Consider the following 27,110-nt stretch of genomic DNA (forward strand, 5'->3'; position numbering starts at 1 on the left):
TTTTACTTCTCCTATTGCACTCAAGAGACTTGCCTTTTGGTGGTTTTTGTTTAGCCAGGTCCTCCTTCCCCCAAACCCATTAAGTCAACTTGAACTTTCTTGTTTTCCTGGCTTTATCTGTGAGAACCAAGCAAAATGAGTCTAATCTCTCTTTCTCATAATGGCACTTCAATTACTTGAAGACAGTTATCATCCCATAACCTATTCCAAATATTATCTTCTAAAGACTAAATATCAATCAATCAATTAAACATGTATTAAGCACTTACTATTTTCCAAACACTGTGGGAATATAAGCTCCAGAGATACTAAAAAAAGAGGCAAAAGGGAGTTTCTGCCTTCACAGAACTCACAGTCTCATAGGGGAGACAACATGCAAACAAATATGTACATATTATATACATATACATAATATATAGTATGTAGAGGAAAAATAGGAAATAAGTAGCAGAGGGATAGAAAGTGAATTTTCAGCTGGACTTTAAAAAAGCCAAGGAAATCTGTAAGCAGAGGGAAGGAGAAAGAGCATTCCAGTCATGGGGAACAGCCAGAGAAAATACCCAGAATCAAAAGATGAAGTGTCTTGTTTATAGAATGGCCAGAAAGCCGATCAGTATCACTGAATGGAACAGTGTGTGGAGGACAGTAGTTTATAAGAAGATTGGGAGAGTAGGAGGGCTTTGAATCCCAAACAGAACAATTTGTATTTGATCCTCGCTACAATAGGAAACCACTGGAGTTTCTGAGGGTGGGGATAACATGATCAGATCTGCTCTTTAAAAGTAAAATCAGCAGATTTTGGCAATAGGTTGGATATGATGATGATGATGATGGTGTGTGTGTGTGTGTGTGTGTGTGTGAGAGAGAGAGAGAGAGAGAGAGAGAGAGAGAGAGAGAGAGAGAGACAAAGAGAGACACAGACAGAGATAGAGACAGAGACAGAAACAGAAAGAAACAGTGATAGAGAGGCAGAGAGAAAGAGACAGAAAAAGACACAGAAAAAGAAACAGAGACAAAGAATGAGAAGGAGGGAGGGAGAAAAGAATCTAGAATGATTCCTAGGGATTTTCTAGTCCTAAACCTGAAGTTTTCCTCTCTATAATTATGTGGAAAGTGGAAGAGGGGAGGGTTTAGGGAAAAAATAATGAGTTCAATTCCTTCAACCAGTTCTCTTTTGCTAAAAACTCAAGATCTTTCCCCAACATATGGGCACTCTCCAGATGATCAATTTCCTTTTTTTAAAATGAGACATCTGGAAATGAACACAATTGTCCTTTTGGTGTCTGAGCAGCATAAAGTATAGTGGACCCAGTCCACTACTTAGTCTTAAATTTATATAAGTAGAGTAAGAAAACATTAGCTCTTGAATTACATTGAGCCTGCAATCCAGTAAAACCCCCAGGTATTTTTTATTCAGAGAAACTACTATATAGCAATTCTTTCCTAACCTTATACCGGCTAAATTGAGGGTTTTTTAAATCTAAATGTAAGAATTTTCATTTTTCCTAATGTATTCATCATTTTAGATTTGGGCTTTAGAACTTTAAAGGAATTTTGATTTCATTCCCATTCAAAAATAGCACCATCAGCAATAGCATCTGCTAACAGTAACAGCAGCGTGGATATAAAAGCAAAAGGACACCTAGCCAACTGTCATTAATAAATCAATCAGTTAATGGTTGACATTGTCAAAATCTTCTTGAATCTTGACTCTATCATCCAAAATGTTACTCATCCCCCCAAACTGTGTTGTCTGAAAATTTAAAGACTATGCCATCTGTTCCTTGATCCAAGTCATTGATGAAAATACTCAACAGCATGGCGTCAAACCCTTCCAAGTTGATACTGAGCCATTAATGACTGCTGTTGGAGTACAGGCATTAAATCAGTTTCTGAATCTCCCTAAGTGTATTATCACCTAGCCATTTCTAATCTTCTTGTCCACATGAATAACGAGAGAGTTGGTCAAATGCTTTGCTCAAGTCTAGACAAATTATACCTATGACACCCCACAATTGAACAGTCTGGTGAATCTGTCAAAAAAAGAGATGAAGGTTAGTCTGACTTGAACTGTTCTTGATGAACTTCCAGATGTTCAGTATTTTGCATTTTTGCCAAGAATTGAAGGCAAGCTTATTGGCCTATAGCTTGTAAGCACTCTGTGTTTACCCTTCTCCAGAATTGTAGCAGCTTTCCTCCTACCCACAATCTTCACAGATGTTAGTTCAACAGTCAACGCCAGTTCCTTCAATTCTTGTTCATCTGGGTCTGATAGTTTTAATTCATCCAGAACATCTAGTTTCTCCATTGCTATTTCCCTCTTTATCTTTTTTAGGGTTTTAGCTCCCTAATCCAACTTTTTTTTTTTTTTTTAGGATTTTAACTCCCTAATCCAACTTAATCCAACAAAGAACTGAACAGACTTTTTTTTTTATTATTGTTGTTGGAAGTACTAGGACTTAAAGTGTGGAATTGGTAGAGAGGTGACAGAGATGCTAACTTTTTTTGTAATTATTAGTTCCTATGCTCTTCATTTGAAAATGTAATTTACATAAATATTGTACTGAGATTGGGGAGGAAGTCTTTGCAGATGCCCTAGAAAATTAAGGTGGCCTAAAGCACCAGCCCTGAAGTCAGGAGGACCTGAGTTCAAATCTGGCCTCAGACTCTTAACAATTCCTAGATGTGTGACCCTTGGGCAAGTCACTTAACCCCAATTGCCGCAGCAAAAAAAAAAGAAAGAAAGAAAGAAAGAAAATTAAGGTGGCCTTTCTCAAGTCATAGTGGAATATTTTGTTCAGTTCTGGGTACCACTTTTTCAGAAGGTTCATGATCAGCTGGAGAGCATCCAGGCAAAAACAATGAAGATGTTGAAGGGGTTGTAAAGCATCTCATATATTCTGGATTGGGCCTGATTAATGTCGGTTTCCTGGTAATTTCATTCAGATATTGGAACAAAATGAGATAGTCATTAAGTCTTTTCCAGTTAACAAAGGGGGATTTAGATAGCTGTTTCAGAAGAAAGATATTCAGCAAAGACACATTAAAGACACTTCAAGTCTATTTAGCTGAACAAAGGTCTGCTTTCATTGTCCATTGTGATTCACCAGGCAAACCTCCAAGAAACCTGGGATGCACCTCATGGCTACTTTGTCCTCAGATAAGGAGACAGTAGCATTATCGATCTGAGTCTTTAGTCCCCTGAACCAAGTTTCAAGTTATATCTCAACACCTTTAAATGAAAAACTAGCCTAATCTGCATATTGCTCTTACCACAACATATAATGATTTATTGAAGGAATTGAGAAACTGAGCTGAAAATAAGGGAAGATTTAGAGGAGGGCTTCAAGTATTTGAAGAACTGTCAAGTGGCAAAGGGATTTAATTTGTTTTGCTCAGCCATTGGGCAAAAGTAAGAACAATAGATGGAATGACTTGAGACAAATTGCCTTAATATCAGAAGTTCCTAAGAAATAGAGGCATCCCAAAATGGAATGGGAGGTTTTGCTATCCTCATTGGAGAGCTTTGAGTAAAGGCTGCCATATCACTTGTTGAATATGTAGTGGAGAAAATTTTGTCCAGCATCATCTGGCCTCTGAGGTTCCTGATAACTAGAAGATTCTGTGATTTTATGAGATCATTCAACCGGGTGGTGTTAGCATGGGCTGTGTGGTCTGTGTAGTGTATGGAAGAGGGTCCCCATGTTGGGAAGGGCCTTGAGAGAATGCCTTAGGAGGATCTTTTGAAAGAATTACAGATAGTCTGGAGAAGACTTCAAATATTTGAAAAACTGTCAAGCAGAATAAGGATTTGAAGAATTCTTCTTGGCCATGGAGGGCGGAGTTAGGAGCAATGGTTAATTTGGAGACGCTATTCTAAATGTATTAGTATCTACCTACAAGTCCAGATAATGTGATTTGAGCTAGATAGTTATGCTTTTCATAGGCTCTGGATTAATATCTGCTTGGTGTAATTGATCAAGAATCCTAAATGTGTGATTTTTATTTCTTTGATTTTAGACAAATGCCCTGTCTACCCAACAGAACTGGTGTTTGCATTGGACATTTCAAGACAGAGATTTGAAGTTGTGAAAAATATGATCATTTCCATTCTGAAGGACCTTAAAATCAGGGAAAACAACTGTCCCATAGGAGCAAAGGTTGCTGTCCTTTCCTATAGTTCTGAAAGCAGGTATCTTATCCGCTGGTCAGACTATTCCAGTAAGCAGCACCTCCTCCAGAAACTCTCCAGAATGACATTTGAACGAACTCCCTACTCTAGAGATCTTGGTGAGGCCATGTTATTTGTGGCCAGGAATATTTTCAAGCGAACCTTACCAGGACCTAACGTCAGGAGGCTCACTGTATTTTTTAGTGACAATCAATCTCCAGATATGACATCGATCATTACTGCCACCATGGAGTTCAGCGGCCTCAATATCATTCCAGCTGTATTTGTTTTTAATGAAATATTTGGTCTTGAGGAGGCCTTCCAGGTAAGGAAGCTATTATATTTATCCCTTTATTTATTCTTAGAAATGCAAGCTGCTAACCTCCTTTTGAAATTTCAGCACAGTGTTCTGTTATTGATGGAATACATGGGGAGGTGATTAATTATTTTTGAGGCCATCAGAACCATTGGCACTCTTATAAGGAAATTTCTTTGTCTATCTCAGTACTTCATAGGACACAGGAGGTGGAAGAGACTTTAAAGGTCATTTAATCCAGTCTCCTAATGTTAGAGATAAAGAGACTAACTTTTAGAGAAAAGAAGAGACTTCTATAGTCATTCAACTGATTTCCAGTCTTAGTATTTGATCTGCTACCCATATCGGGCTCTTTTCTCCAAACCCTTTTAGCATTTTGACTGTACTAATCCTTTGGCCACTGGCATATGCTGCCTTTTGTTGTTTATCTTTCTACAAATGTTTCCTTTCTCCCCAGTTAGATTATAAGGCCCTCTAGGTCAAGGTACCTTTGTACTCATACTATGTACGTATAAGGTACTCAATAAATGCTTATAGATGCTCAAAAAGGTTCTTATCCTGGGGACCATAAACTTGTGTCTTTTTAAAATTTTGGATAACTATTTATATGCAAACAAAAATATATCTGTAAATGGAGATATATACAAAGAGAGGGAGGAGGAGAGAAAAAGAGAGAGAAGAGAGGGAAAAAATTTCCTTTGTAATTTTATAGATTTTATTTTATGAATTTACAAGATAACCTAAGGCTTCTAATAACACACAGAAAAATTAAGAACCCTTGCCCTAGGCAATCTCCTTCATTTTATAGATGGAGAAACTGAGGCACCAAAAAATGGGACACTTCTATAAGTGAGTTAGTGGCAGAGCTGAGATTCATGACACTTTCCACTGTGCAATAGAATCTGTGTCTTCCCCAAGGACATACTTATTCATTGCTATGGTTTGGAAACTCCAACCAGATCCTCACCTTCACTGGGACTTATGAGCGTATAGGCTACCTGGGCACTGAGAAGTTAAGTGATTTGCCCGGGATGATATTACTGCTACATTTCAGAGGCAGGTTCTGGACATAAGTTCCTTCTCCAAGTCTGGAGCTGTCTACCTACTACGCCACGCTGCCTCCCTGTCTGGAGGGGTGGTCATTTAATGAATATTTATTGAAAAGAACAGAAGCTTTCTAGTCATAAGAAGCAGAAAACAGCAGGAGGGTTTATTTTAATTGCCTTCATTTTAATTGCTTGAAACATTGGTATATGAAAATAATTTCATAATTAAAGTTTTTCTCCTTAAGTCTTTTGAGATTTTAATATACTTGAACAAACTTTTCAAGAAGTCCTAATGTATGAATGCTGTACTTAGAGTAAGGAAAACCTGAGTTTGAATCCTGCCTCACATATTTACAAGTTGGGTAGCCATTATTTAGCTTCTCTTGGCCTCCATTCTTTTGTCTCCCTTCATTATTCCCATATAAAATGGATGTAATAATATAATCTACTTTATGGAGTTGTGGGAATGAAATGGTGTATGTATGTAGGTATTTATGTGCAGCTGAATAGATAATAGTGGATAGATAATAGTCATCTGTGTGACTGAGCAAGTCACTTCCCCTGTTTGCCTCAGTTTCCTTATCTGTAAAATGAGCTGGAGAAGGAAATGGCAAACCAATCTGGTATCTTTGCCAAGAAAACCCAAAATCAGGTCAAGAATTGAACATGATTGCACAACAAGGCACATGTGCACACATGTATACAGAAACATACACATGTACATACATGGTTACAATCCCTCTTTGTACATTTATGAATACATGTGTACATATAAATAAAACATGCGTCATATATTTGCAAACCTTAACATACTATACACATGGTAACTGTTATTATTATTATTTAACATCTTTGCTATAGTTATCCAGTGTGATTCTCTTCCACAAAAGCCTTCCTTTGACATCCCATCATGCTCCCTGAAGGTGACTCTGATTCTCAAAGTCCCAGTCATCAGAACACAGGCTTTGGCAGCTTATACTAAACTAGAATATCTTCCTGTGCAGACCAGGGAGCAACAGAATGTCTGCCCTTCGAGGCCTGCCTTGAAGGTGTTTCAAGAAGATCATACCCAGGTGACCTCGAAGTGAAGAGGTCTCAGACACAATTTTAAATTGTCGAGAGCCTGTTCTCTACCTCAGTGGGCATAGGAACCATACTAATGAAATGATAGCTTCTTAAAGTATGGTGGTTATCAATCTCTTCTCTTTCAACCATTAAAAAGGGAGGAGGAAGACACAAGACATAGCCATCATTCAGATGGTACACTGTAAAGATTTTTTTCTCACCTGCTTCTTTTGTAAAACAGTGTGAAATAAAAGAAGGTGCTAGACTGGGATCAGGAGATATCTGAGTTTTCTAAGCAAACTTCTGAATGTCTCTGAGCTTCAGACTCCACTTGGTGCACATGGGTGGTAATTATATCTATAGTATCTTTATCATGAGGTTGGAAAACAGACACGTATAGGATTTTACTAACCTCAAAATGCTGTGCAAATTCCCTCCCCTACTCACTGACTTTCTTCAAAAAGCTCTACTTAAAGATCTTTCCTAATCCCCTGGCTGTAAGTCCCACACAAGTAGATTCAATCTCAAGATCTCGGAATCCAGTGACACCATTTACTTTCTTTTTTAAAAAAATCAATAGTATTTTATTTTCCAACTACATGCAAATATAGTTTTCACATTCATCTCTATAAGATTTTAAATTACATATTTTTTCCTCCTTCTCTCTCTTACCTGCTCTGCAAGCAATCTGGTACAGGAGCTCATCTGCTTTCCATTTTTGCAAAGGACCAAAGCAGAAAACAATGAACAATTGAATAAGAAGCAAATGTCACATCTCACAAAAACTTAAATTAACTCATTTATTCTTACTATCCTATAGAAACTCAACTTTTTTGTCCCATGCACCCCTTTTTGATCTATTGATGAGCCTTTAGTGTGTAATGTCTTTAAATACATAAAATAAAATATATGTGATTACAATAGGAAATCAATTATACCAAAATACAACTATCCAAAATTTTTAAAAGGTTTGTGGATTTCTGGCTCTTTAAGAAACCTTACTTTAAAGAGATTTTCACAAGAATTGTGTTTTGAAGGGAATTGAGTAAATTAGATTCCTAATATGGCAAGAAGCTACTGAAAGGTAGATGGTGAAAATATAAATGTGGTGGGACTTTATTTTTATGGATTGGTGGGAAAAAAAGAAATTTTTGAATTTTTTTGGAAGGTAATTTTAGGAGAGTGAGAGAGAGAGAGAGAGAGAGAGAGAGAGAGAGAGAGAGAGAGAGAGAGAGCGCTCCAAATCTTGGACTTTAGTGCTAGAGCTTCCCCTTCTTTAAGGATTTGATGACCCTGAGCAAGTTTTTTTAACTCCTTCCCATCTTGCTCATTTGTAAATTGGGGATGATAATATTTGCCCTGAATCCCTCAGTGTAATAATAAGCATAAGATGTTTGAAAAATTGCAATTAACTGTTATAAATGGAGGGAGTATGCTTAAAAAAAAAAAACAACACCACCAAACTCATGTATGAGGTAGGAAAGCTCCAGACATGTGGTTGTCTCAAAAAAGAAAAAAGAAAAAAGAAAAATCTAAGATTTTTTTTCTTCCATGTAGTTTGATGACACTGGCACATATCAGGTCATTCCAGTTCTACCCTCTCAATTTTCTGAGCCAATACAAAGACTTCGTGACTGCACACTCTGCTATGGTAAGAAAATTATCATCATGAAGTTTTAAAGCCTCCAGCAAGATTATGGGACTTGACTTTAGAGGAAAGTGTATTTTGATTTACAGATGCATATTGGGTAATATACTGGGTAAGAATTTGGTCCTCTGGGCTATGTTTGGCACAGAACTTCAGAGCATAAAATTGCTCCCCTCCCTCATTTCTATTTGAAAGATGAATTTTTAAAAATAGGAGATGGGAGAACCTTCTAATTAATGCACTGAGCAGCTTCAATTCCAGAGGACACATGATAAAGCACATTACTCACCTCCTGACAGAAGATTCAAGATGCAGATTGAGACAGATACTTTTTGGACATTACCAAATGTGGGAATTGTCCCCCTTGACTGTGTATATTTGTCATAAGAGCTTTGTTTTTCTTTTTTTCTTCTTTTTATTTAAATTATAGAGGAAATGGGAAAGAGAAAAATGAATTTTGTTAGTGGGGAAAAATCACATTAAATTTTAAGAAATGTAGTATTTCTTAATCCCCACCCCCCCCAAAAAAAAAACTCACAACAGTTCAATTTAACAAACATTTGCTAAACATATAACTTGGGCAGAACTTACAGTCCAGTAGAATGATAATATATAAATATGAATATTATACAAAATAATACATGATGTACCCTCTGCCTTACTACCTGTCCAAATACCGTGGTGACCCTCGCTGTAAAGCATCCTTCTGGCCTATGGGTTGTTCTTCTGTCTTGTAGGGATTGTGTTCATCGGTTTCTTCAATTTCTAATAATGACAGAATTTTCTTGGATCTGTATGTTGATGTTAATATATTAAATTATTTTCAAAATAAAAAAAATATTACCAAGTATTTGAGTTATAAAACAAATATTATGCCGACTGCTTCTTAAAGTTAAATTAAGTTGATTTAAATAGTGTTTAAATAGCCTTGCCATTCCTTTTTCTACTTGACATAAGACTAACAATTTACCATTTACTATTTACCATGGCTAAATCGAGACAGAACAGTAAGGAATATTGGAGATCGACCCAAACCAACCTCATCATTTTTTTGATGACAAAATCAAAGCCCTGGATGGTGAAATGATTTACATGATATCCCAGAAGGAATTCAAATAATAGTTTTCCTACTACAATAAACATATATTTGCCAGTTGCCCAAATTTAGAGAATCCACTCCAAGACATGGACTATTTGTGCTGGAACTGTGGTAGAGCATTCTGAATTCATATTGGTCTGATCAGCCATAGTCAGACCCTCTGTAATTTGACTCTAACATGATGATATTAGAGTCTCTTTAGAACGAAGGGCAACAATCAAGCACCTACTATGTGTCAAGCACTATACTTAGCATTGCCATTCTATCTCTCACATATCATCTTTAACAATAAGGGATAGATGTCGTACTTAAATCTGAAAGCAATACTCAAAATTCATTTGATCCATAGTTTCAATGCATACTTATTTCACTATAAAAGGGAGAAAGAGAGGAGGGGCACTGTGGTGTAAGAACAATCGAGCTGTATGTAATAGAAATAACCCTGTACTTGTGGAGAGACTCTCCTTATTAGTTACCCGACCTTGAGCAACTCATTTAACTCACAGCTTCAATTTCCATCTCTATGGTGAAAATGATGACAATTTATTTACTTATTACTTATCTCTTAGGGCTGCTGTGAAGCTATCATGAATCTAAAGTGCTCAGCATACTTTAAGTTCTGTATAAATAAATGTCAGTGATTGAGATAGATATTTTAATAGATATTTTAAAATCTAAGGGTTTGAGTTGTGGGTGACTTTGTTAGGCTGAGGCTCAAAGTCTTGAAAAGCAAATCTGTTAACTTGGGCTTCAACCATTCCACTATGTAAGTGTTTTTTGTTTGTCTGCAGATAAATGCTTTCCAAGTGCTTGTACCGAAGAGCAAGTTGATCGAATAAATTCGTACATGGATGTCCTCTTCCTCGTGGACAGCTCCCGGCATGTGACAAGAGATGAGTTTGAGCAAATGAGATCTTTCCTGAGCGCAGTGCTTGACAGCTTTGAGATTTCTGAAGCCCCTTTGCAATCTGATGTAGGTGATCGGCTGGCTTTGCTAAGCTATTCCCCAAGGGATTTCTCTAGGAGAAGGATAAGCAGTCCGGTGAAGGAAGAGTTTGTCTTTACCACCTATGACAATAAAACTCCAATGAAGATATACATAGAGAATTCCCTCAAGCAACTTCACGGAGAAGCCTTTGTTGGCCATGCCCTGCAATGGACAACAGAAAAGGTTTTCTCTGACACAGAACAGCCGAGGAAAAACAAGGTCATCTTTATTATATCTGCCGGAGAAAATAAGGAAAATAAGAATGTCTTAAGGAAAATGGCCCTGAGAGCCAAATGCCAGGGGTATGCCATATTTGTGATTTCTCTGGGATCCACACAACAAGAAGAAGTAGAGGACCTAGCCAGCTTCCCTCTGGCTCATCACTTGATTCAACTTGGCAGAATTCATAAACCCAATTTGGACTACGCTGTGAGGTTCATTAAGCCTTTTATCCACTCAGTTAGACGTAAGTCTCCAAATTATAATAAATTTTAAAATAGGGGGCCAGTTCACTGTCCCTCAGACTGTTGGAGGGCCGGACTATAGTAAAAGCAAAAACTTTGTTTTCTGGGCCTTTGAATAAAAACACTTCATAGCCCTGGGTGAGGGGGATAAACATCCTCAGCTGCTGCATCTGGCTGCAGGCTGTAGTTTGAGGATCCCTGCTCTTGATGTTTCCCTGAGGCTCCAATTCAAACCCAAAGCTCAGAATTTTTCTTTTAAAGCAACCCTAACATTCATGGATGCAGCCAATATTGCTTTCCATTCATTAAATGAGCTCAACATTTGTGCTGTCTTGTAACATTCAATACTCACCACCTCTCATCAGATTCCATATAACAAGAAGAATCCATGCAGTAGCTAGGTTCCCCTTAGAGATATTAATTATAGGATCATGGAGATATTCTGATTAAGTTTCAATAGGAGATTTAATGTTTCATTGACAGAATACCTCCTTATAGTAGAAGCTATATTAACTAATTACAGAGATTAACTCTAGCAAAAAACAATTACCAAACTGTAGCCATATCTTGGTCTGCGGTCTCATAGAATGACATTTCAAGGCAATATGTTTCATATTAATTAGGCTATGAAGATGAAACTCTTGCCATGGCTCATTTTCCAATGAAATAAAAAACATATATTAAGTAGCATAGATCAAAGACCCTAAATAAACATTGGTTCCACATACTTCTATAAATGATGCACAAATACCTTATTTCAGATGCCCTTGTTCTTCAAAGAATACAGCTGGAAAGAATATAATTCAGCCTTATAAAATCCCCTTCAAATTTAAAGGCCCAATCTAACCATTTTTTTCACTCTTTTAATAGGAGGATTCAATAAATACCCCCCTACAACACTGGAGAGACAATGTAGACTTATCTTGTCAGAGCCACCATTTTTTCTTGATGAGAATAAGATGTGAGTTGGGAAACTCTTGTTTTTTGGGGGGAGGGAGCATATTGATTGTGGATGAACATGTATATAAAATGTTATTGGTTATTATATTATAAAGACTAACAAATAGATATTAATATATCATCCCTAGGTGAAGTTAGATTTCATTTTCTGTAGCAAAAGCTACATTTTTTTGTCTTTAGTCTTACAATTTGAAGGGTCTTATTTCGAGCTATATTATTTTGTACCCCTATCCATTCTTTCAATTTACAAATGTAATGAGAGAGGGCCATTCTAATTTCCAAAGCCTGTGGATCCTTAGCAGAGTTGGGAGGGGGCTGATATAATTGATATTTTGATATGTGTACAGAATCAGCATGCACCTTCATCAGGACTGGGTAAACCTTGAGTACTCGTATTATCCCCAAAACTATTCCAATCTCTCAGGAGACCCTCAGGCAGAAAACCCCCCAAGACCTTGCCCTCTCAGCTTTATCTGTGACAGAGGGAGAAGAATCCTCTGAAACTGATGAATCTTCAAATTTCTCGTGCTTCATCAGGGAACTGTCCAGCAATAAATAGCCTCTGAAGAAAAACATAGTCTTGGTGCTGAATATCAACCTGACATTTATACAGTTTTGTTCTGGAAAATCTCTTGGTAAACTGAGCCCCATATACTATATTTGGTTTTCAGAGTCAATCACGAAACCAGCACAATTCAGTAAACATAGGATTTTACCCAAAAATTCGAATCAAATTTCTTAGGCACTCACATTTTAAAATTCTATTTTGTTGCTATTGAGTCATTTCAGTCATGTCCAACCTTTCATGCACCCGTTCTGGGTTTTCTTGGCAAAGGTGCTGGAATCATTTGCTATTTCCTTCTCCAGATCTTTTTATAGATGAAGAACAGAAGCAAGTAGGGTTAAGTGACTTACCCAGATTCACCCAACTAATAAATATCTGAGGCCAGATTTGAACTCATGAAGTTGAATCTTCCTGATTCCAAATCCAATGCTATATGCCCTGTGCCACCTAGTTGCCCAAAATTGTATTTGAGCTTGTTTTTTATTCCATAATTAAGTACATAATTGGCTGTAGGTAAGAGAGAAAGCACTTGATCCATGATTTCACTGGTAAAGGGAACTCCCAGATGAAGAATCTCTATCAAAACAGATTGGCATCTCTTCACAACTTATAGTCTCAAAGAACTGTTAGCTGAGAGTTTAAGTGGAGTCTCAATACCTCTCTATTTCACAATCTTCATAGAATCAATTCTGCATAAGTAGAATGGACCAGTCTAAAAACTAATCCTCATAAGTGTTCTATTTCTTCTTTCTTCAATCTTCTTCCTATAGGAAATCCCAACTTGGGTGAGAGACTGATATAGCTCTCAGATACACTCTGCTTGCCAGCCATTACTAGAATTAAGTTGTCCAGGGTTTATTAATAGAGTAACTCTCACCATGTGGATGAACAATTTAACATTAATTTATAAAAAGTTTACCCAAATTACCTTTCCTAAAATAATTAATAACTGTGGACCATCATAAAACTTGTCATGTTGTTTTCCCTAAGCTCATAAATATTGCCTACATTTGCCTTCCTTTCTTTTTTTCTTGTACTAGTTTTAGTTCTGGCAATTATGAAATCTCCTCCGGTGAACATTTTTTGTTAAATGAAGAGGCACAGAAGCAAGATCATTCTTCAGTTTCACTGGAAAACAATCAAAGTGATGAAGTACTCTATCTTCCCGACCAAATGTTAATTCCAGAAGAACTATTAGTGAAATACCCTAAAACAGTGGAGACCGGGAAAGTAACAACTCTTACTTCAGGTAAGAAAGTGAAATGTTCATCTGGAACTTTCTAAAAATGTTAAACAAGTGTCAAAAGTTTTTGATCTCTTATACCTAGATTTCCAGTATCAAGAAAGTATAGGTTTTGGTTGATAGTGGAACAGATCCATTTTATTTTATTTTATTTTATTTTTATAAAGCTTTTTTATTTTCAAGACATATATATATATATAGATGATTTTCAACATTCGCTCTAGCAAAAGCTTGTGTTCCAAATTTTTTCCCTCCCTCTCCCTACCTCCTCCCCTAGATGGCAAATAATCCAATATATGTTAACATATTCAGTTCTTCTATACATATTTCCACAATTATCATGTTGCACAAGAAAAATCAAATCAAAAAGAAAAAAAATAAGAAAGAAAACAAAATGCAAGCAAACAACAACAAAAAGTGAAAATGCTATGTTGTGATTCACACTTAGTTCCCACAGTCCTCTCTCTGGGTGCAGATGGCTCACTCCATCATTGGAACTGTAACATATTCATTTTCCTTCTTTTTTTAAATTTTAATTTAATTTTATTTAATAATAACTTTGTATTGACAGAATCCATGCCAGGGTAATTTTTTACAACATTATTCCTTGCACTCACTTATGTTTCGTTTTTTCCCCTCCCTCCCTCCACCCCTCCCCACAAGATGGCAAGCAGTCCTATATATAACATATTCATTTTCTAAAAACACTTAGAACACCAGTTTCTTCACTTATAAATGATGAGATTGATTTCTAAGCTTCCTTCTAACTCTGATGTTTTATAGTTCTATGTTCAGGCTTGTAACAAACACAGTGTCCTTCAATGTTTCTATACTCTAGGAATTTCTGAATCACCTGGATCTTTTAGTGTGAGAGGTGACCATTGGTACTAACTAAAAGACTAATTGGTCCTTTCTCAGCTAGCTTCCCACCCTAGTGATCACAACAATAAAAACAACACTAGCTTTTATTAGAAATCATAAGCTAAACTGGCTGAGTGTGCTGAAAGAAGAGAATAAAAAGCAAACTAGAGAAGAGAAGAGGTCAAGGAAGCCTCTCAAAGTTGATTGCACTCTTAAATTTGGGTGAAATCTATAAGAAATGAAAGGGTTCTTTCTTTGGATACACTGGGACACTGAGCCATAAAGCATACCCAAAGAGATGTTTTCCCAATTCCTTTACCATTACTCCTGATGCCTCTCAGTGTATTCAGTGAGTGTGTCTGATTATGAACGAACAGAAAATCAATTTAAGTAATGACAACTTTTTTCTATGAAAATAAAATCTTTTAATCTTTATGTCAGAAAAATCCAAACCCTCCACAAAAAATTATTTTGGGGGCACTCTCAGAAAACCCACAAAATTCTTCCAAATCACTTGTTTGGTCACATTACAAACATTTTATGTATCATTTCATATATATAATGTATATAGAAAGCATAAGGAACCCAAAGAATATAGGATATGTTCAAAAATATCCTAATGTCATGAAGATTTATTTTTTTTTTACCATTTTAGGTTTTGTTTTTTAAATTTCTAAGAAAACTGAAGTTTAGTTTTTAATTGTTCCAAATTTAGTTTAGTTAAATTATAGGACTGATAAATTAAAAATAATGTCCTTAATGATTAAGCATTCAATAAATGTTCATGTTAAAAAAAATTAAACTTCATGGGTACATACCCTAATAGAAGATGATACATAGGCTATAATAAGGAAGACTTAGATTTTTCTTCCATATTCATACCTGATATTTTCTCTTCATGTAATTTTTCCCTCCCCCCAAATTACTGCTCATCATTCACATTCCCATTGGCAACTTTTTTTTTTTTTTTTTTGCTTTTCTATACCTTTTTTTTTTTTTTTTTTTAAATGATTCTTTAAACTTGAAGCTTTGGTAACCACATAGAATAAGAGCTAAAACGTGGGACTCAGAATGAGGAACATTCTAAGTTCCAATTTCTGGGAAACGCTAGCTGCATGGAACAATTCACTTGCCCTTCTTCTAAGTTCAGGGCAACATTCTAAGACTCTACACCTGTAAGGTATTCCTTTACTGAAAATTAGTGCATTTAAACCTAAGCCAGCCAAGGAAATTCAGAATGAAAAAACTGCGCCAATTGTCCCTATTCAAAGTTCTCTCATTAATAATGACTGAATCAGCCAATGTGTAGAGGACTTTGGTGCTATGGCAACAAAGTCTTTAAATTATCACATTTTTCATTCTAATATTCACTGCCAAGTAGACTAGATTCTTTGGCTTTTCAGTCAAAGGTTTCCAGTGATGCATTTTTGTGTGTCTACTTTAAATATAGCTATTTTACAGTACTCTTATATAATTAATTAATCAATTATAATGGTAATAGCTAATATATATGCACATTATAATTACTCAATTATAATAGTAATAACTAACATATATATACACACATAGATCTAGGTAAATATACTTATATTTGTGTGTATTTATACACATATACACAGAAACATGTATATATTCTTACTTGAGCCTTCTGGGAAGTAGGAATTATTATTATCCTCCTTTAAACAGGAGAAGAAATTGAGACAAAGAGGTTAAGAGTTTCAGAGATTAAGAGAATCAGTGTCAATAAGCTAGTCTGAGGCAACATTAGAACTCGTCTGTCTGACTTCATGTTTGACCTTCCATCGATAGGCAGCTCATAACTACCTCACTCAATCAGCAAAAGATATTATCTTCTATTTGCCAAGGACTGGGAGAAATGCTGCAGCATCCAGACAAAAAAAATCCCTGACCTCAAGGGCTTTTCAGGATTTATTATTAACAAATTGTAAAGTGCTTATTGGAACTACTGAAAAAGATTAGATGGAATTTGGGATGGTGTAAAAATAGCAAAGCCATAACTGATTGTTTTGTAAGTGACATATTTTCTCTTCTATTAATACAAATTGTGAACTGTTTCAGGAAACGGATGTGATCAGATTAAAAACTTATCTTTGAAGCTATCTTTAATTACCATTCTTCATTAGTTAAAAAAAGGATTTTCCATTTGGTTTTTCAGATGACTTGGAGTCACAATGATTATCTTAGCCAGAATCAGATCCAGTTGGGCTGAAGAAATAATTGTACATGGCTCTAGTAAGAAAAAAATGTAATTGATCAGTTATCCCCCTCCAATGTGATGAAAGAGGAAAGACTTTGATGGAAAATCATGGCAGGTGGTCTTAGAGAGGACATAATAAGAGGCTCAATCCTGAGGAGTGAAACTTTTTTTTTTCACCATTTAAAGCAAACCAACCAAAACCAAGAGTTGGGTTTCTTACTGGGCCTGTTTTCTAGGAATATAGTGTTATAATTTTCTTTCTATAAAGCAGGGATAGATGCCAAGGATGATTTATGTTATTTTTATATGTAACATGGCTTTCTTCAGGAGAAAAAATTCTGATTCAAGTATTTTTGTTCATCCTCTGAGGTCCTGAGTTTGATAAGTCCCAGATGTATTGCATAAGTAATAGACTCTTGATAACTGATCCAAGTACTTCCATAACCTCTGGATTGCTGTTACAATTCATGAGGTAATCATTTTGAACAATGACGAACTCATTCTCCAATGGAAACTCTGGATTAAAACAAGGAATTTATTCAACTTGCACGTTCCTAGAATCTTGTGAACATGGCCTTTTATACACATATACATCCATTAACCTTCTTCTGCCTAAAACTTCTAATATCTAATATTTCTGCTATTCCTCCAGCTAATCTTCATCCCCATCTCCTCCCTGTGCATGTAATATTGACTCCCTAAATTGTATCAAAATCTTTGGTGTGGAAAGAAATAAATGGGTAGTTGAATGAACAGGAATCAGAATTGTCCTATGTCAATTCAATTGAATTCAGGTATTCTTGTCTTGATCTAATTCCTTTAACAAATATGGAGTTTCTACTATGTCCAAAGTGCCTGGTGATCTCTTGCATTAGACACATGAATGTATATACACAAGAAAACGTGCCCTATAAAACAGCACATTATTTTTATGAAGTAGATGCTAATTATCTCCATTTTGCAACAGTGCAACTGAGGATAATTGATGTTAATAGGCTTTCTCAGGTTCACTAATCAGTGTTATGTTTTGAATATTTTTGTTTTTGTTTTTTGTGGTGAAGCAATTGGAGTTAAGTGACTTGCTTAGTGTCTGAGGCACATTTGAACTCAGGATCTCCTGACTCCAGGGTCAGTGCTCTATCCACTGGACCATTTAGCTACCCCTACAAATAAGTATTTAAACTGGCATTTGAACACAGGTCCTTCCCACCTCCAAATCAAATGTTGTATCCATTATGCCAGCTAGCACCCATTGGTAGAATTAGCTTTTATCTAGAATTATATAGTAAAATATGAGTACCTTTAACACAAAGGTTAATGTTATCCTTGTGGAAACATTTAGATTCTCATGGTTTTTAATAGACTATGTATGGGATCCAAAATTTCAATTTCATTTAATTCAAAAACCAGGTAGAATTAGAACTGAAAATCACAGTATACTTCAACCTAAATTCAGCCATATTAAGTAAGCTTATTCATTCATTCATCTCACCAATATTTGTGGTGCTAGATTGCTTTTTATAGCAAGTTTTACTGAGGAATTTAAAATAAGCTATTCCCTCTCATCCAAACAAGCTAGACTTGTACTTGAGACCATTTTCTGTCCTTTAAAAGTATTGGTCTTTATTTCTATCTAGAGAGGCATCTTGAGAAATCTGGTAGGCACACACTACTCAGCAAACAGTAGGAGCTTAATAAATGGTTATTTGTATTCTGTTGATTCATACTGTTCATTTTAAGCTCAAGAATTCTGGAGCTGGAAGTGACCTTAAAGATCATTTTGTCCAATTCCCTTGTGAGATGAAGAAAACAAAGATGAGAAAGTGATATAGGAATGATACAAGGTCATATGGGCAATTAATTACATACCCCCACAGTGTTCCAGTTAGTCTTCCACCCACCGGGACCCTGTCTCTCACAAATAGAAATGTGATTCTTAACTTTCAAAGTATCTGAGTTTATGATACACACGTACCCACATGTACACACACATATATTTAACAGCAAACTGTTTGAAAAAAATGTATGTTCAACACATTTTTAAGTTTAATCTGCATTACTATCACTTTCTCCATCACTTTCTTAATCTAGACAACCAACAAAACAATAAATCAAGTCCTAATTGATAGCATTTGCCAATTTTCTAAGTGTGACTATTCATATTGAAAATTTAACTATTGGTTCTCCAGATCCTAGATGGCCTGACTGTCCACTACTGGTTTGAATGACTTTTTTTTTAATAGAATGAGAATGAAATTTGCTAATTTAAAAATGAAGCTCTTAAATAAAATGAGAAAATCACAGAATTTCTGGGCAAATTGAGCTTTCATAACAGTAGTTGATGACAAGATAATTAATTTGACTCATAGTTGAGGGAGGAATATGTGTGTGACTGTCAGAAGTTCCCAAATATTTCATTTTAAATCATTCCCAAAGTTGTCAGCCTTACCTTTGCTTGGGAATCAATATAGAAGAATTCATCTTTCCACAGTCCTTTCTTCATTTCATGTTCTATTGCCTATAACTCTGTCTAATATCAGCTGAATTCAATGTATGTGAACTATTCAAAACAATACTTTCTCCTAAAATGTTCCATGTGTCTTATGCTGCAATGACTAATAAAGCAATTTCCCTGGCTCTTTGGGTTGTGTTTTGTTTCATGAAATACCTTCCCTAATGGAGTGAATGGAGCTTTGCATGTGACCATGTCTCCATATCCAAGAGTGGGTTCCATTGAGCCTAAAAAAAAAATTGTGTATCAGCAAGTTAATATTTAATTAAATATATTTGTATTATTTATATATAAATGCCTACCATGTGACAGTGTCAAACTACACCAGATGACTTCAGGGACTGAAGGAGGATAGAGCATGTATACAACAAATAGAAGGTCTTAAGTATAGGACTGGAAGGGACTTTATAGGTCATCTAGTCCAAACATCTCAATTTACAGATGGAGAAACTGAGGCCCAATCGGGCTAAGTGATTTGCTCGACACACTTGTGAGTGTGTGCTTGAGTGGCAGGGCTGGGATTCGAATCCAAATCCAGTGTCCTTTCCATTAACATTCTGTGGCTCCCCACTCTCCAACTCGCTCATAATTTGCTAAACCAAAATGCCATTTCCTATCTGCCACTCCCCTGAATGTTTTGTCTCTCCTTAGTAGAATGCAAGCTATTTGAGGGCAGGGACCTTCTGTTTTGTGTTTGTATCCCCAGGGTTTAGAACATGGCTTGGTACATAGTAAATATTTAATAAGCGGCTTTTCATTCATTCATTCATTTATTTGTTCATTCATTCATTCATCAAACTGATACAAGACAATGTGATAGATGGCAAAAAAAAAAAAAAAAGTCCCAAGCAATTTCAGGAGGGAGAGCTCACTCGCCCCCAAGAGAACGGTTGCCGGAGCCTTCAGACCAGCTGAATGAGTATTTATGAGTTTGAGGGTTCTCTGGAAGGAAGTCACACAGCCTGCTCATGATTAATACATTATAGGAGAGTCAGTGCAAGGTAATTGTCTGAGTTCCCTCAGAAAGGACCCCAGGTGGGCGTGATCCTTCCTGGTCTTTCCTTCACTCAATGGAATCCTCAGTGGGACCTGGACAGCCAGAGTAGTGCGAGGTGCACCAGGAGAGCAGCTTTGCAGCTTAGCCTTTCTGGGGCAGTGGGGCTTTGTACCCCTCAGGAGGTCTGGGTACAGCAGTGTCTTTGTGACCAATTGAGGAGCTTAATTTCTGTCTTCTCTCCTAAGCCTTGCCTTCTCTCCTTATCTTTAAGGCTTCCTACTACAGAGAGCATCAGGGAGAGATAATTCTAACTTCTCTCCTCTGCTGAGGATCAAGGGGAGAGGGGCTTCTAGGAGGAGGTAGCCCATGTATTGGACCCTGAAAGAAGGGAGGAATCATTTCAGGTGTAGATGGAGGAGAGTCCTTTTCTAGCAAAAATGACAGCATGAACAAAGGCACCAAGAAGAGAGGAGAAAGGACAAGCAAGAGATAAAGGGAAGTGTCATTAAGTAAAACTAAAAAAAAATTGAAAAGGAACTTGAGTGTACAATTAGGTGACACATTAAAAAGAGCACTAGGTCTGGAGGCAAGATGCTTCCTCAGATGCTTCCCAATGGTGTGACCCTTTGTATGGTGGTGTTAAACCTTGCTATGACTCAGTTTCTTCAACTGTAAAATGGGGATAATAATAGCACCTACCTCCAAGGATTGTTGTAAAACTCAAATGAGAATAATTGTTGAGCACATTGTAGACACTAAGTAAACATTAACTATCTCTATGCTGCTGCTGCTGCTACACACAATAGTTTCCTGAAGTTGGGGCTGTTATTCCCCATCTTAGAGATAAGGAAACTAAGAATTGAGGAAATTAGTTGACTTTCCTATTGTCATGTAGCTGGTAAAAATTGGGGGCAAGACTTGAACTCAGATTTCTTCTAATTCTGAGTCCAGAATTCTTCCCACGATGTTCCATTCTGTTGTTCCTGCTATTGAGGAGGGGCACACTTGGTTTCCAATGGCTTTGCCAACCAAGCAGAAGTTCTAGCCAGTCTGCCAAAGTGGGCAGTCTTTGACAGTAACATCCTAGCTACTTTTCATCAGAGAATCAACTGAGCTAAGCTAGAAACATGGTTTCCTGGCAGGGAGGAGCTTTTCAGTCATGACTCTCAGTGAGCATCTACCAAGTCATAAGCAGGTCAACATCTGTGCTGGTAAAAGGAAGGTCTCACCCCAGTGAAATGAAGCCATGTGATTATTGCTAATTCTTTTTTATAGTACAGTGTTTATAAACTCAGCCAGATGCTTTTGGAGCCAGAAAAAAATCCAATAAATACAGTTAAGGTGCTGAGAGCTCTGCAATTCCAAAGGCATAAATTACTTTTAGAAGGCTCTAGGGTGCCATTTAGCAAGTTAGTGTTTCCATGAACAAAATGGTCCCCAGAAATTACAGCACCTTTCTACACATCTTAATTCCACCCAAGGAGCAGCACTAGCAATATCCAGCTGAATTAAAATATAATAATTCTGCTGCTTCAAAAAAAATGTGAATTCTAGGTGGCTCAGTAAAAAGGCATGAATTTAAAGTTAGGAAGTCTTGAGACTGTGTTCAAATCCTGCCTCTGACATTACCTGTATGACACTGAGCAAAGCCCTTCATGTCTTTCAGGCTGTTTTCTCCTCTGTAAAATTAAGGGATTAAGTTTGATTGTATGAGTATGAGGGTTCTAAGATTCTTTCCTACTCTCTATGGTCATATGAAAGTCATCAAGAAAAATTTGGGTGATCAATTATATATACATTATATTTTAATGAGAAGAGAAAAGGGAGTGTAGATAATCTAAGATTCATTTCTATTGGACTCAGGAATTTATTTAGTGTCATATATTCATACATTTATTTGCTTACTCGCCTGTCCATGCTCAGTCCATATCTCCTTGAAGCTTTGACAGGGTCCTGGCTAGATAATAAAGAGAGGAAGTCCTGAACCACTGTGAGCCAATCTGAAAAATATGTAAACCACACTCAAGATTTTGAAAGTTTCCTCTATATCTTTCTACACTTTAAAAAGAAAAAGATTTCACAAAATACACTCTCAGGAACCGCCCTGCACAATGTACAATCTATATATCTTTACTACCATTACTCACATTTTTAACTCAATAAATGTTTATCTTACTCTGTGCTGTCCCACTTCGCTTCATCCTCGATAATGTGACTCTGGGTGAGCCTCAGAGCTAATTAGGTACTTATCCCTCTTAATATCTTTCAGATATAAAGTACAGAGCAGGTAGTTGGGAGAGTCTCAGTTTCATGTTCTAATGAAATGGCAGATCCAGTTTGGCTTTTTAAGCATGCCCCATTAAGGAAGGCACAATTTAGGCAATAGAGATACATAGATATAATGAGATATTCCTTACCCTCAAGAAATTTATATTCTTCTTAGGGCAAAGGTTCTCATCCTTTTTTGTATCATGAACTCCACTGGGTGAAAGCTACTGACAAAATAAAATCCATAGGATTACATAGGTAAACAATAATATTTAAATTCAGTGTCAAAGTATTTTTAATAACAAGTTCATGGATTTCAGGTTATAGGGGAGATAACATTCTCAATACATATAATATAAAGTAAAAAAAAAATGATGGGGAGTGGAGGGAGGAAAATTCAACAAAGTGCCCTAGTTATATTTAAGGAGAGGAAGAATGATAGTACAGTGGAGGTGAGGGAAGGAATACCAAGAAGTCTTCCCAGGGAATGGCCCCTAAGCTGAGTTTTGAGGAACAGAAAGAATCAGAAGAGCAGAGATAATCAGGGAACATTTTTCAGGTACTGTGGAGTCACTTTTGACTGGAAGACCTGCCAGTAACCAGTTTGGCAGGAATGTAGAATGTGGGAATGAAGATTATGTGAAATCAACCTGAAAAGGGATTTTGAAGTCAGATTCTAGAGAACCCTAAATGATGCTCCCTCTTCACTGAAAGTCATCAAGAAAAATTTGGGTGATCATTTGATGACAGTAGGGATTCCTTTGGAATTTTGGCCTGGATTGAATACCCAACCTTTCTCAACACCTAAGGTCTCTTCAAACTCTCAGATCTAGGGATTCTGCTATTATGAACTTGTATTTTTCTTATAAGCAAGAGATAAACACTTAGAAATTTTGAGTGAGGGACTGCCATGGGCAATCTGTGACTTCAGAAGATGATTTAGGATCAATATGGAGGATGGACTGGAGGGATATGTCTAGAAACAGAGAGATCAGTTTGGAGGCCAGGGTAATACACCACAAAAGTGGTGATGAGAGCTTATATTTGGTAGATGGTCTGAATTTTCAAGACATAGTATCACATCTAGGATTTTAAGGTGAAAAATTTGGAAATAGTTGTTTGAATTGCCAAGTTGTAAGAAGAAAACTATTCTCAGGCCTGCTAGTTAAATGCTGTAGAATATAATTTGTATACATAGGATTGTAAATTTATAGCTGGAAAGGACCTTGGAGGCCATTAAGTCTAGTCTCTTAACTTTACAAATAAAGAAACTGAGGCTGATTGCAGTTAAGTAACTTGCCCAGGCTTACACAGCCAGTAAGTTCTGAAGAAGGATGTAAAGCAGATCTACCTTAATTTCAAATCCCAAAACTTCCTCTAAAGGCTTTTCTTCTAACCTTTACCTCCCTCAAACAGCCCTCCTCTTTTACAGTATCTCCCCTTTCTAATCCCTTTCCCCTTATACTTCTCTTCTCCCTTCTATTAGCCTCCCCCTTTCCTTTTCTTTTCCTCTCCTATTTCCCTATAGGATGAGACAAGTTTTTTTGTGAGCTAAATATGTTTGAGGATTTTTCCAATCTGGATCATAAAGGCCTTTTGGTTGGTGTTAAATCATTTCAATCATGTCTGATGATCCATGATGGGGTTTTCTTAGCAGAGATGCTAGAGTGATTTGCCATGTTCTTCTCCAGCCCATTTTACAGATGAGGAAACTGCGGCAAATAGAGTTAAATGATTTGTCCAGAGTCACACAGCTAGTAAATGAGTGAGGTCATATTTGAACTCAGGTCCTCTGACTTCCAGGCCCAGCACTTTAGATATTGCATCACCTCGCTGCATCCAGAGACCCTTCATGAGCTTCTGAACATTTCAGGTGTTCTTTGCCAAGCTTCCCATTCTCATTTCCTCTGAATACAAAGCTGACATGTCCACTTCACCTGAAAACTCCTTGTGATCCTAAACCAGCTGAAAACTCCTTGTTAGGAATCCTAAACCAGCTGAAAACTCCTTGTTAGGGATCCTAAATCAGCAGTAATGGAAGTCTACCTTAGAAGAGAGGATTCAAGCTTTGGAAACCTGTTAGGGGACCAACCATCAAAAAATGCTCCCGTGAAAAGAGATTGAGAATAATCTGGAATAGTTTGTGTCAGCATATGAGTGCTGTGAACCTCATATGCAAATACACTTAGACCACACCTAATCTGCTGCATCTAATTGGATTTGGTCTCCGGGAGAATTCCAAGTTTGGGCCACTGTGTAATCTTGCAAACTCTTGGAACTTCCCACCAGAAGGTTGGAGAGCAAATCCAGCTGTTTCTCAGCATCTGGAATCCCCCTGCAAATGGCTCCAAATTCAATTCCCTTTTATTCAATCTGCTTCCCCCACTTTCCCTCTACCCTCACTTCTCTCTGAATTCAGCAGTTTTAGGGGAAGTTTGGCAGGGTGACTCATGAGTCCTGGCCAGACTAAGACAAAGCTCTGGGAAAGTTTTCTTGGAAATCTAGGCTGACCTCTCATCAGATCTTCCAAGCCAGTCCCTAGGCTTCTGAGGCAGTTCTTCCATGCGGGGCAGGGAATTCATCCTTGGAGTTATTATGGATGGGAATTTGGCTGGGGGCACTGTCCAGCAAATGCATTGAATTGCCTTAACTCACAGGTGTGCTGCCAGTAGTCCTGCCAGGCATTCCTAATGGGAAATATTTTTGTGAAGTTCCTTTCTTCTTGTAGAGTGTATATTTAAGCTGGAAACATACCTGTCTGCATAAAAAGTCCTCTTAAACTATTGGATTTATTCCCTGAAGTTTGGACTCTCTATAAAGAGTCCAAGAAATCAGACAGCTCTAAGCTTGTATTGGGCAAAGAAAATGGCCAATAACATAGTGTGTTAATACTTCCTCAGGCCTGGGATATTATATTATTCCCTGAAAAAGGCAAAGAATCTTAGATTTTCCCCTTAAAAAGAAACGGCAGCATAGAATAAGTCCAATCCTTTCTTGGTTTTCTTTTCAGATCTTACCTTTGGGCTTTTAGTGATAAGTGTCATTTGGGTAAGTTCTGGTCATAAATTTTAAGGTCCTCAACAGTAAGGACTCTGGCCACATAATCTATACAATGCCTAAGATCTGGGAGATAAGTATTTAATAATGTTTGAGTTTTTGTTTACTGAAAGTCTACCAACTAAAAAAGGTTATTTATTGTCTGTGGCAAGAAGTGAAAATCAGTATATTAACTATTCTTTTATATTCTCTCTTCCCTCTTCCCCCAAGGTTAACTAACTTTGTGTGTTGGTATTAACAAAAGTTGCTGCCTGGAACCATGGTGTAAAATGAAGGTGATATGAAGTCCAAATGTAATTGGGAAATCAATCAATCAATAAACATTTAGTCAAAATTTGTTGATATAAATCGATATGGAACATTGTCTATTAAGAAGAAACAAGAGTTGATTCATCTTTGTCTTTCTATTCTCCATGTTTAGCATAGAAGCTGACATAAAAAAGGCATTTAACAAATTTTTTCACTCATTCATCTATGCAGAAATGCAGTATGGAATGATAATGATACATTTGAATTCAAATAAAGATTATTATACATGTGACCTTAAATGAACTTCATCTCCCTGGACCTTGGTTTCCTCCTATGATAAAAAAAAGAAGCTTGGAAGAGATGGTTTTCCTGTGATCCTGGAATGTGAACTATTGCTAATTGAAAAGAAAACAGAAATGATTTACTTTTATCTCTGTATTATAGTAGTGCCCAGCACATGAGGTGCCTAATAAATACTTTTCTATTTCTCTATTAATTCATTTATTCTTCCACACAGAAAATAGAGTAGATAATGGCCATGATGTGGAGCCAGAGGAAATGGATACGAACCCTGTCTCTACCTTCATGACTTTAGGTAAGTTACTTCTTCTTTCAAGGCCATGTGTTCCTTCTTCCTAAATTGAGAAGGTTGGATTAGATTATCACCAAGATCCCTTCTTTGTCTACATCCTAAGATTTTTGGATTTGTAGTATTGTCAATTAAGGAAAAAAAAATAGAAATGTTTCATTCTGCCATTTTCATTTCCAGAATTTAGCCCAGAACCTGGCACATTACAAGTGCCTAATACTTTTTTCATTCGCTCATTTATCCAGAAAAACCATATCATTTAGTAGACAAACCAATGGATGTGGAGATGGTGGATATGGATTTGAAGCCAGACTCTGACTATCTGATAGCAGGTAAGTCACATCATCATTTAGGAGTTGATGTTCTTCTCTCTTTACCATGGAAATTGGACTAAAATAATGTCTAAGCTTCTTTCTATGAATAAATCCTCAAAGTCTGGATTCTGGAATTGTTTATTGTTACCTACGCATCTGACACAAAACTAGTCACATGTAGGCACTTTACATCTTTGTGGATTGAATGACTATAAATGGTCAAGAAAAATGTTGACTTATCCTTGAAGCCCAGTTTTTCTGAATACAGAAAAATGGTCAATTTAGCTCTAAAAATATATATTCTTAAAAATTCATTTGTATTATTTTTATGAAACAATTTATTAACAATAATCTACAGTCAATTTTAAAATAAGGATTCAATTCTTAAACATTTAAATGCCTACTAAGTGTGTAGAACAATGATGGACATTTGGACACATACAGGCTTTATGTAAAAAAGGTCCCTTTCTTCTTGGACCT

General features: G+C 36.6%; 1 protein-coding gene across 1 annotated transcript in view; it reads left to right on the forward strand.

Moving 5' to 3' along the window:
* Positions 1-27,110, forward strand: part of COL6A5 (collagen type VI alpha 5 chain) — a 108,117-nt gene that overhangs the window by 71,406 nt on the left and 9,601 nt on the right. Inside the window, 7 exon segments of the mRNA XM_051962342.1 lie at positions 4,021-4,496; positions 8,156-8,249; positions 10,137-10,799; positions 11,668-11,758; positions 13,363-13,571; positions 26,245-26,322; positions 26,562-26,648. Of these exon segments, the coding sequence (XP_051818302.1) occupies positions 4,021-4,496; positions 8,156-8,249; positions 10,137-10,799; positions 11,668-11,758; positions 13,363-13,571; positions 26,245-26,322; positions 26,562-26,648 (1,698 nt within the window).

The sequence above is a fragment of the Antechinus flavipes genome, chromosome 5 (genome assembly GCF_016432865.1).
Source record: "Antechinus flavipes isolate AdamAnt ecotype Samford, QLD, Australia chromosome 5, AdamAnt_v2, whole genome shotgun sequence".
In the NCBI taxonomy this organism is placed as follows: domain Eukaryota; kingdom Metazoa; phylum Chordata; class Mammalia; order Dasyuromorphia; family Dasyuridae; genus Antechinus; species Antechinus flavipes.